This window comes from Elephas maximus, chromosome 20 (genome assembly GCF_024166365.1).
Source record: "Elephas maximus indicus isolate mEleMax1 chromosome 20, mEleMax1 primary haplotype, whole genome shotgun sequence".
Lineage (NCBI taxonomy): Eukaryota > Metazoa > Chordata > Mammalia > Proboscidea > Elephantidae > Elephas > Elephas maximus.
Window position 1 is genome coordinate 56,456,164 of NC_064838.1, and position 11,064 is coordinate 56,467,227.

At 54.9% G+C, this 11,064-nt stretch overlaps 1 protein-coding gene across 2 annotated transcripts; it reads left to right on the forward strand.

Annotated features, from left to right (window-relative positions):
- The first annotated feature begins 4,473 nt into the window (after positions 1 to 4,473).
- PPM1M (protein phosphatase, Mg2+/Mn2+ dependent 1M) lies at positions 4,474 to 9,398 on the forward strand. 2 transcript variants are annotated; one of them, XM_049862304.1, is made up of 10 exons: positions 4,474 to 4,786; positions 5,461 to 5,584; positions 5,739 to 5,993; positions 6,571 to 6,683; positions 7,046 to 7,130; positions 7,237 to 7,355; positions 7,518 to 7,581; positions 7,829 to 7,936; positions 8,047 to 8,195; positions 8,533 to 9,398. In XM_049862304.1, the coding sequence occupies exons 1-10, from the start codon at positions 4,563 to 4,565 to the stop codon at positions 8,675 to 8,677; spliced, it is 1,386 nt and encodes a 461-aa protein (XP_049718261.1). In that variant the 5' UTR covers positions 4,474 to 4,562; the 3' UTR covers positions 8,678 to 9,398. The 2 variants fall into 2 exon arrangements, with proteins under 2 accessions (XP_049718261.1, XP_049718262.1); XM_049862305.1 differs by lacking the exon at positions 7,829 to 7,936.
- The last annotated feature ends 1,666 nt before the right edge of the window (positions 9,399 to 11,064 follow it).

An 11,064-nucleotide genomic window follows, 5' to 3' on the forward strand; every position in this document is an offset into this window, starting at 1 on the left:
CATCTCTTTCCACAGATATAGTTGATTTTATTCCTGTTTTTTCCATCAGGTGAGATCCATGTGTATAGTTGCTGTGTATGTTCTTGAAAAAAGGTATTTACGATGAATAAGTCATCAGTCTTGGAAAATTCTATCCTGCTGTCTTAGTCATCTAGTGCTGCCATAACAGAAATACCACAAGTGGATGGTTTTAACAAAGAGAAATTTATTTTCTCACAGTCTAGTAGGTTGCAAGTCCAAATTCAGGGCATCAGCTCCAGGGGAAGGCTTTCTTTCTCTGTCAGCTCTGGAGGAAGGTCCTTGTCCTCAATCTTCCCCTAGTCTAAGAATTTCTCAGGCGCAGAGACCCCAGGTCCGAAGGACCCGCTCTGCTCCTGATGCTGCTTTCTTGGTGGTATGAGGTCCCTAGCTCTCTGCTTTCTTCCCTTTCCTTTTATTTCTTGAGAGATAAAAGGTGGTGCAGGCCACACCCCAGGGAAAATCCTTGTACATCGGATCAGGAATGTGGCCTGAACAAGGGTGTTACATTCCACCCTAATCCTCTTTAACCACAGGCAGAGATTATGACTTACAATACATAGGAAAATCACAAAATAGAGGACAACCACATATGGCCTAACCAGTTTGACACATATTTTTGGGGGGACACAATTTAATCCATGGTAGTCAGTGAAAAAAATGTGGCATGAAAATCTTTTTTCTTTTCCTAGGCTTACTCCCTGTTATGGATTTATAACCCCATAAATGTGTGTCAACTTGGGTAGGCCATGATTCCCAGTATTGTGTAATTGTCCACCATTTTGTCATCTGATGTGATTTTCCTACGTGTTGTAAATCCTACCTCTCTGTTAATGAGGTGGGATTAGAAGCAGTTATGTTAATGAGGGAGGACTCAATCTACAAGATTGGGTTGTATCTTAAGTCAATCTCTTTTGAGATATAAAAGAGAGAGGCGAGCAGAGAGATATGAGGACCTCATACCACCAAGAAAGCAACGCTAGAAGCAGAGCTTGTCCTTTGGACCTGAGGTTCCTGTGTTGAGAAACTCCTAGACCAGAAGAAGATTGATGACAAAGACATGCCCTCAGATCCTACAGAGAGAGAAAGCCTTCCCAGGGGCTGGCACCCTGAATTGAGACTTCTAGCCTTCTACGTTGTGAGAGAATAAATTTCTCTTTGTTAAAGCCATCCACTTGTGGTATTTCTTTTAAAGCAACACTAAATAACTAAGACATTCCCCTACCCCACTATGTGCTGAGTGTGTTAGCTGAGGAGAGGCTTCTGGCCAGGAGGGGGCAGGCTTGGGTTCATTCAAGTTGTTAGGAGAAGGTAGTTGCTGAGGAGTGAGGGAATTCATGCTCTCCAAGGAGGGCTCAGCCCAGGAGTGAAGACAGGCCAATCCCAAGGGATCTCACCTGTAATTTCAGACACCAGTGATAGAAGAGCCTGGAAGATTCTGGAGAGAGAAAAAGGCAAACACAGACCAGTCCAAAGATCTGCAGTGAGTAGGGCACCAGATTCCAGCAGCAGCAGTGGAGCCAAAAGACAACGAACAGAGCAGTCACAATTCTGAACAAGGACAGAATACAAACCCTTTCGGACTTGAAAGACAAACAAAAAAACCCAAACCTGCTGCCATCTAGTTGATTCCAACTCATAGCGACGCTACAAGACAGGGTAGAACTGCCCCTATAGGGTTTCCAAGGCAGTAAGCTTTACAGAAGGAGACTGCCATATCTTTCTCATGGAGTAGCTGGTGGATTCAAACTGCCAACCTCTTGGTTAGTAGCTGAGTGTTTAACCACTCTATCACCAGGGCTCCTTTCAGAATTGCAAGGACTCAGGAAATTACCTCCCAGTAATCCTTGTTGGAGGACGTGCTTTAGCAACATGAGGGAGTAAATCAAAGCCAGGCATAGGATCTAGGCAAAAGCAGAGGCACCTAGGAGAGAAGTGTGGGGAGCCAGGGAAGACTGGGTAGCACTGAAGGAACACTCAGGTCACCTTGGAACAGGGAGGATGAAATTGCCAAAGGACTCCACATGGCTCCAGATGGCTAAGCTGGGCAACCAACTGCCTATGTCATCTGGCTGCCAGAAGCTTCTGTGAATGCAGCTTAGAGGATAGGACTTGCACCCTGCCTAGGTGAGACTGGGGCAGTGGCTTGGAAAATAGACTGTGTTATTTCTTCTAATTTCAAACTTTAAAAGCCTCTGAACAATCAACTGGTAGGGGTGAGGAGGTAACCCCACAGACTGAACTGGGCTTGCCCCATCCAGGGTCCCTGTAAGACAAAGGTCCCCAGGCTGCAGAAAATTCCACTGCCTCAGGCAGCCTGGTAGACATGCCCCATAGCTTTACTTTAAAATCCTGGTTCCCTTCTCCTTAACTGCTGTCCAAAACTTGAGGAAATAGGTGGAAACTGGTTTAAGCGCCATGTTGATATCCTGAATAACCTTTTAGCTCATTAAATACCTCATACATAGTGACTTCCCAGCCTCTGGGTAGAGTTTAACTGCCATTTTCTGACATGTGATTCACAAAGTTATATGTAAACTCCATGGCACCTGTGTAGTGTGATTAAGAATGTTGCTGATGTAACTTGTGTGAACTTCCTACTTTAAACCCCTTAAAAGTAACCTTCCCCCTTGCCCTTGGTGAGCAGTCTTGGTAGCAGTATCCCCAACTGCTCCTTTCCTTGTACAATGAAATAAAGGCTCCTTTCTACTCTCCTACCTCTGTCTCTTGTTTATTGGCTGAAACGAGTTGCACTGAGCAGAACCTGGGGTTTCCACCCGTCAACATTCGGTTCATTTCTGTCCCAATGACAGGTCTCAACTCAGATATCCTTTGGAAAGTTTCCTGACCTTTAGCCCACCCCCTCAACAGTTGGATCAAGCACCACCCCCAGTGCCAGGGCCTCTACCATCACTGTATTGGAGCTCAGTGGGCAGGCATCTGGCTCATCTCTGCTAGCACTGTGCTCCTGTGCCCTGTGTGGGGCCTGGCACACACAGTAGTTTCAGTAAATTAGCCCCCAGGCTGCTTTGGAAGTGAGCCACCTGAGGGAGGGTACAGCTCCCTGTTCCAAGAACCCTCCTCCAACGGCCTGGGGAACTCCCAGTGGGGCAGAGCTGGCCAACAGAAGGAAGTGGTTCTGCTGAGCCTGAGCTGGGGCTTGGGAGTAGAGGCGAATGTAGAGCTTTCTCCTGTCACCCTCCCTGGGGACACAGAGCTACAGGGCTTCAGGGGCTTTGAGTTTGAAAGCCCTGCCTTCCCGGAGGAGAAAAGCGGAAGAGAAATACCCTGAAGGCAGTTTTGAGTCAGTTGCAGCGTCATAATGGAAATATCACAGCCCTGTGTGCGGGGAGACTTCCCCTCCCTGGGCCTAAGGGCCTCAGACTCCTCCTTCATGAAGTGAAAATACTAGACCTGCACAGGGAGTAGGGCTTAAGTGCAAAAAGGTGATAAAGTGCTTTGTGCACATGCAGATATGAAGGAGAACACTCCTTGTCCCCATGGTGACAGCTACCCAGAGGTTAAGAGACTACAACATCTTGCCCCCAGCCCTGATGACAGTATTTCACTTCCCTTGGTCCTAGGTCTGAACTGACCAGTGGAGCCTTTTTGGGACCCGGAATTCCCCTTTAAAAATGGATCTCCCTCTTGTCCATCAGTCCTGCTGCCCAGACAGGACATCTTGGTCAGAGGGGCGGCAGTCTGGGAGTCTGGTTCCAGGTGGGAGCAGAGTCTCCAGATCAGGGAGGCCAGGGTGACCACCAAAACCCATCTGAGGGTGGCGGGTGCCAGGCTGAGTGAGTGAGGAATGAGGCCGCCTGAGGGGACACTGCGCTCCAAGACACTCTTAGGCAACGTATGATCTGACACCTTCAAGGACATCCTGTCCCCATTTTCCCCTTGTGTAAGGTCTGAGTTCAGTGGGAGGAAGCTTGAGGCCCTGCCTGGGACACTGACCCAGCCTGAAGGCCCACGGTCTCTGTGATCAACGTCCCCTCCCCCCCGCCCCCCCACATACACACCCCTGTTGGGTGGGAGAACGATTTTTTCCCTCTCAAGGGCTAGTGCCCCGCACATGCAGCGAGCATTCAAACCTGCTCAATGCAACTGGTGGGACACGGGTTGACTTCACCTGTCTAGGCCTCGGTTTTCTTGCCTCTAAAGTGGGGTATGGAGGGGCTGTGGTTAAGAGTTTGGCTGCTAACCAAATGGTCGGCAGTTCGAATCCACCAGCCACTCCTTGGAAACCCTATGGGGCAGTCCTATTCCGTCCTATAGGGTCGCTATGAGTGGCACTCGGCTCAAAGGCAAGGGTTTTTTTTTTTTTTTAAGTGGGGTCGGTAACACCGCTTGCTTCTAAGGGTTGTTGTGATGACTTAGGAGCCCGACAGACCGGGCACCAGCCGCGAGAGGTTGAGGTTTGGGGACGTCACCGCCCGGGCCCCGCCCCCCAGGCCAGTTTCTTCCTCCCAGGGGCGGGAGGGTGATGTCCGGCCCCGCACTCCCGCCCCGGCGCTCCGCGGGCAGCCCCCTGCCGCCACGCCATGTCCGCCGGCTGGTTCCGGCGCCGCCTCCTGCCTGGGGGTCCGCTCCCCGCGCCACGGCCGCCCGGGCCCCGTGCCAGCCCGGTCCCCTACCGGCGGCCTCGCTTCCTGCGTGGCTCGGTCTCAGGCCCAAGCGCAGCCGACGCCTCGCGCTGCCGGGACGTCCGACCCGTGCGCAGCCCAGCGCGGGGCCGTGTGCTGCCCTGGAACGCGGGCTATGCCGAGTGAGTGCTCCCACCCCGGGGCGACCCCCACCCCGGGGCGGCCCCCACCCCGGGGCGACCCCCCCTCCCCGATCCAGCCTGGGGCCCTGAGCTGACCCAGAACACAGGCTGAGTGAGCGACATCCTCCACCCCACCTTGTGGATAACCCTCTTGTCCTCACTATGGGACCCTTGACAACCCTCCCCCCTTATCCCTTCCCAGCCTTTTCTTTGGGACTCCAGCCTCCTTCAGAGAGGGTTGGGGGTGGGAAAGGACCTGCACCCCAGGAGGTGAGACTGGGTAGAGTTCCAGCCTTCTGGGTCTTGGAGATCAATACGCCCACACATACATCTGCCCTGGCTTTGCCTGTATGGGACAGGTGAGAGGGGCCCACGCTGAGATGGGGCTGAGATAGGAAAGGGAACCCCAGATCTCCCTGGGCAGCTGCACCCTGACCTCCCAGCCCAAGTCAGCAGGAAGGCTCCAGAGGGCTGGGCTCTGAGTTTTTCCTTAGCATGAGGTCACTGGCCGGGTAGGAAACTGAAATGGTGGTTGTCTAGGTGTCTGTCAGGGATAGCACAGAGCTGTAGCTACCTCAGAGGGGGTGCTCCTCTCTCTGTGCGCCGGCTCAGGTCTCTTGTCATGGGGGTGTGGGTGTATCCCTGAAGGGTCACTGATCACTTCCTGGCCTCAGGATCATCAACGCAGAGAAATCTGAGTTCAATGAGGACCAGGCCGCCTGTGGACAGCTGAGCATCCGGAGATCTGACTTTGCGACTGAAGAGGACGAGGAGTGGCTGACACTGTGCCCAGTGGAGGTGAGTGCAATGGGCCTGAGCCCCTCGCAGAGGTGGGCTAGGACGCACTGCCAGCTGAGGTTCCTGCCCTGCTGTCCTGTGTTCTGGTTCAGGCTGGCCCAGGTGACAGCTGGGGAAGCCAGGCGGGGCCTGGTGCTGAGCCCTTCCTGTACAGTTCCTCACAGGTCATTACTGGGCCCTGTTTGATGGGCACGGCGGTCCCACGGCAGCCATCCTGGCTGCCAACACCCTGCACTCCTGCCTGCGCCGGCAGCTGGAGGCTGTAGTAGAGGGCGTGGTGGCCACTCAGCCTCCAATGAACCTCAGCGGCCGCTGTGTCTGCCCCAGTGACCCCCAGTTTGTGGAGGAAAAGGGCATCCGGACAGAAGACGTGGTTATCGGGGCTCTGGAGAGCGCCTTCCAGGAATGTGTGAGTGTGGCCTTTGGCCCAGACAGGAGGCCAGGGTCTGCCCGAGTGACCTGAGGGTACTCTGGGTTGTGGGGATCCTTGCACACGATGGTGGTCACCCTGTATCTTCGCATTGGGAGGATGAGACTGGATTTGTTTGTTCTTCACTAGTGGCTATCATGGTCATCGTACCCTTACCCTTACCTGTTGCCATTGAGTTGATTCCGACTCATAGCAACTGTATAGGACAGAGTAGGGTTTCCAAGGAGTGGCTGGTAGGTTCAAACTGCTGACCTCTTGGTTATCAGCCTGAACTCTTACCCACTACGCCACCAGGGCTCCATTCTCTTAACCCCTCCCATTTATCCAGCACCTACTATGGGCTTGGTGCTTCTCCTGTATCTTGTTGCACACTCTTTTGGCCTGGGGCTGGTTTTCCTCCTCCCAGGGAACATGTCTAGATCTCCCTACCATAGGGATGCCTGAACTGGGCCAGCCAGGCCTGCCAGCGGGGAGGCGAACTGTAGCATGGGAGTCGGGGGCAGGACGGTATGGTGGCAGTAAAGGCGGCCGCTGAGGTGTCCTTGGTTTGCCCCAGGATGAAGTGATTGGACGAGAGCTGGAGGCCTCAGGCCAGGTGGGCGGCTGCACAGCCCTGGTGGCCGTGTCCCTACAGGGAAAGCTATATGTGGCCAATGCTGGAGATAGCAGGTGAGTGAGCCCTGAAGGGTGGGCAGGTGGGCACCAGAAGAAGCGGAGACAGTGAAACGGAGCTGAAAGCTGTGGGGTGTACATCAGGAGGATGACTGGCTCGTTTTTGTGTGTGTACCTGGCATGTGGCAAGTGGAGGCTGGGCAGTGGAATGCCAGGCTGCCCAGGGCAGGCAGGGGCCTCAAGTGCCAGTCCAAAGGGCTGAGCCTTTACCTGTAGGCCACAGGTGTCATGGAGGGCTTTGAGCAAGCTGTTAGCATTGGCAGAGCTGGCTTCTGGTGGTTGGAGGAGGGGCCAGCAAGAGGGAGGCCATGGGTGGAGGCTGCCTCACAGACCCCTGCCTCCCTGCCCCCTGCCCCCAGGGCCATCTTGGTACGGAGAGATGAAGTGCGGCCACTGAGTTCTGAGTTCACCCCGGAGACCGAGCGGCAGCGGATCCAGCAGCTGGTAGGTGCCCTTGGCAGAGGGAGGCTGTGGGGCCCCGACTCCTGGGTCCAGGGCCACCAGAGGGCACAGGAGGGAGCCTGACCTGAGCATGGCCTCCCCACCCCAGGCCTTTTTTTACCCCGAGCTTCTGGCTGGTGAGTTCACCCGACTGGAGTTCCCTCGACGGCTGAAGGGGGATGACTTGGGCCAGAAGGTTTTGTTCAGGGATCACCACATGAATGGCTGGTGAGCCAGGCGGAGTGGGGGACACGGTGGGAAGGGAGAGCCCTGGGGCCCTGGCGCAGCTACGTGCTCTGCAGTAGTCCCCTTCCTTTGGGCATTGGGGGTACTGTGAGGGTGTGGTAGCTGGAGGAGGGGCTGGGTCAATGCAGGGTTTGCTCCTCGTAGGAGTTACAAGTACGTGGAGAAGTCCGATCTCAAGTACCCACTGATCCACGGACAGGGTAGGCAGGTCAGTGCCTGGTTCCCCTCCAGGAAGCCCTCTTAAAGTGCCCCCTGCAGCAGTGGGTGCTCCTTTGTCCCTTGGTGGTGGCTGTGGCTGGTGTCCTGGGCTCTACTCCCAGGCCAGTGTGTTTCTCCCTCAGCCCCGGGCTCCCCAGGGTGGCGTCGCCCTCTCCCCGTGTGCTGCGGTGCTAGAGCCTGACACTTGCATATCTGCTCGGGCTTCTTGTCATCCCCTCACACTCCCTTGCCCCCAGGCTCGGTTACTGGGAACACTGGCCGTCTCCCGGGGCCTGGGAGACCATCAGCTCAGAGTCTTGGACACGAATATCCAGCTTAAGCCCTTCTTGCTCTCTGTCCCACAGGTGAGGGGGTCATATGGCCCACCCCAACTTCCATCTGTCCGGAAAGGTGGATGATAAGGCTAGTGGGGGCTGGGAAAGGGGTGTGAGGGCTCCTTGGGCTTTGCTTGCAGGTGACTGTGCTGGATGTGGACCAGCTGAAGCCACAGGAGGAGGATGTGGTTGTCATGGCAACTGATGGGCTCTGGGACGTCCTGTCCAATGAGCAGGTGGCACGGCTGGTGCGGCGCTTCCTACCTGCGAACCGAGAGGACCCACATAGGTACTGTAGCTGCTGGGGATCTGCCTGGGCCTAGGCTGGTGTCAGCAGCACCAAGTAGTTATAGCTGAGAAGATGGCCCTGACAATGAGCCTGGCTCAGGGCAGGTGGCAAGCATCAGGGCTGTCTCAAGCTTCCTGGGGATGGCTGACGATTCTTTCCTTCCCCAAAATCTCTGGGTCAACTCTGGTCCAACCTAAGGCCTTCTCAGGCTTGGGGCTTGCCTGGCCCCACAGTCGGACTGCATTGCTTGGGTCCCCAAGGGTCTAGTCCTGAGCAGTGGGTTCTTCCTGAGAGCCGGCCCTGCCCCCGAGGTGCATCTTCAGGATGGTCTCCACAGGTTCTCGGAGCTGGCCCAAATGCTGATCCACAGTACACAGGAGACCGAAGATGGACCCATGGGAGAAGGACAGGTGTCCTATGATGACATCTCTGTGTTCGTGATTCCCTTATACAGCCGGGACCGAGGAAGCAGTGGCCACTGAGGATTCAGGCAGGACACAACATCCCAGTACCTCTTGAGCTGGTGCAGTCTGGGCGCCCCTCTGCCATGGCCAAGAGCAGGCCCTTCCTGCCCTGTCCCCAGACATGGCCCAGTACCATTGCCCCTCACCCCAACTCTTGCCCACTCAAGGGGAGCATTACCAGGCAGGCAGAGCTGGCAGAGTGTAGAGCCCGGCTCACCAGGCACCCCATTTAGCAAGCAGGGAAAGAGCACCATGTCAGTAACATCCCAGTGGGGGAGGTACTTACAATTTACAACACCCACCCAAGAATCCTTAGACAGGATCCTCAACACCCCAAGGTATTATTCCCAGATAGGGACCCTGGGTAAGGGTGTTGGCCAAGGATGCCTGAAGGGACAGTCTGTTTGGATCCAGGTCTCCGATCCATGAATGTCAGGGCGTCCATTCAATGCCCCCAGTCCACCCAGGGTAGGAACCTTTGGGTAGCCTCGCATCTGCTGCAACAGCCACCTTAAAGATGGCCCCTCCTCCACTGGAGGCAAGGCACTGGCCCTGGGGTTAAAGTCAGGGGACAGCAAAAGGGGACAAGAGGAACCCTTGGCTGGTTGGGGCGGGGGTGTGCTCTGACCACTGGCTTCTACCTCTGGCTTGGCCCCAGCCCCACTCTGACACCCCGATGGTGCCTTTGCTTTGCCGCTCCCCATCCCCACTCTACTATTAAATGGTTTTGTGCAGAAGAGCCCTTGTGAATCGTCAATTGCTGACCAGCTTTTGCTATCTCTTGATACTTTGTAGTGGATTAGCCTTCACTCCATCTTGTGAGCGCCTTGGAGTCAGGACCATGTTTTCTCTGTGTTCCCCTAGTTCTCAGCTCAGCTCAGGGTGAGTGCCCCTCTCCCATCTGACGTGTGAGGGAATGGTTGCCCAGGGAACAGGAGGCCTCCCCTACTGGCTGTGAGCTTGGGCTTGAGGCACCCAAAGGGTAACTTGGTTTTGAGTGCACATTTTGATGAAGCTAGATTTAGCTGGAGACAAGTCATTTGGGGCCCTGGGGATTGCTGTTTGTTGATCACCTTGGTTCTTCACTTTCTCCAGGCTGTGTTTCATCTTGAACTTGCAAGGCTCAGGTGCTGGGAATTACTGAATTGTAAGGCAACCACTTTCATGATCTCTGCCCTACTAACTCATTCCTACTTCAGTTTACAAGTGAACTAAATTCACAACAGGGAACTCATACCCTTAGACTGCAGCCAGGAAGGAGGTCCAATAGGCTCCCTGACAGCAAAACTCAAAAAACTCACGTACTTCACCCATCTGAGAGGCTCTCAGAACCCTTTCCTGCCCATTACCTCCTTTTAAACTTCATGTCTACGCGTTCTCCAGAGAAGATAGGAAAAACTACAGAACCAGACATTTCCCATTTTCACATAGCCGTATTCCACAGCCCAAGACTTTGGGCCTGCCCCTGTCCACAGCCGGGTCCTGACTAGCTTGCATTGGCCCTGGAAGCTCCAGGCAGCCTCTCCAAGGCTCTACCAATCAGGCAGCCGGCAGACGCAGGAGTTTTACTTCTCTTTTCCTCGGCACACATGTCCCCTCCCCACTCCTCTCTCAGCAAAGCGTGGGCAGAGTCCTGAGCCTGCCTCTCCCCACATCAACTGCTGAGCCAGCTTGCCCCCACAAGCTTAGCTTGCTTCCGACCTGGCCCACTGCCTGCTCTTGCTCTTCATACCACAAGCCCAAGGCGCAGGTGCAGTGGGTCTGCCAACTGCAAGTAGGCCCAACAAATTGACAAAAGTGACTGCTGCAAGGGAAGCCATGCTGACCTTTTTGTTCAGGTCTCCCAGCAGAGCCAAGCCTGCAGCAGTCTTCCCACCAGGACACATATGGGGCTCTCTTCCTCCTTGAGCAGACCCCACCAGAGCGACTCTTGTGGCTGACCACACACGAGCCGGAAGTTTCCCTCTGCTGCCCTAGCTAATGACCATGGGAAAATAGCAGGCCCAAGGTTTTCTTAACTCTGGTTCAGAGAGAGCAAGGCTAAGGGGCAGGAGGTAGGTCCTGCTGCTCTGCAGATGAACTAGAGTAGCAACCTGCAGGGGTTACCAACTCACCCATCAAGGGATGGGCAAGTAGTGGGCCAGGCCTTGCACCAGAGCTGCTGCGTAAGCCTCAAAAGAGTGGCCCCTCTCTGCCTGCCCTCCTTCTGCCTAGCTGCGTGAACCTTCTTCCAGCTGAGGTTTCCAGTCTGAGCAAGAGTTGAGATAGAGAAAAACAGTGGGGGGTACAAGGAACCTGAGGGTGTGTGCCAAACGCAGTATTTAAAGGTGCAGTTTGGCTCGGGCAGGCCTTTCCTAGTAACTCACTTCAGGGCTTGTGGCTGCTACTAGAGCCCGAGGTTGCGG

Bases quoted from the DNA above. Each gene is read 5' to 3' on its own strand.
- PPM1M (XM_049862304.1), top strand. From the start codon at position 4,563: ATGTCCGCCGGCTGGTTCCGGCGCCGCCTCCTGCCTGGGGGTCCGCTC. The intron at 7,582-7,828 runs GTCAGTGCCTGG...CCTTGCCCCCAG, and splicing joins TCCACGGACAGGGTAGGCAG to GCTCGGTTACTGGGAACACT. The intron at 7,937-8,046 runs GTGAGGGGGTCA...CTTTGCTTGCAG, and splicing joins TCTTGCTCTCTGTCCCACAG to GTGACTGTGCTGGATGTGGA.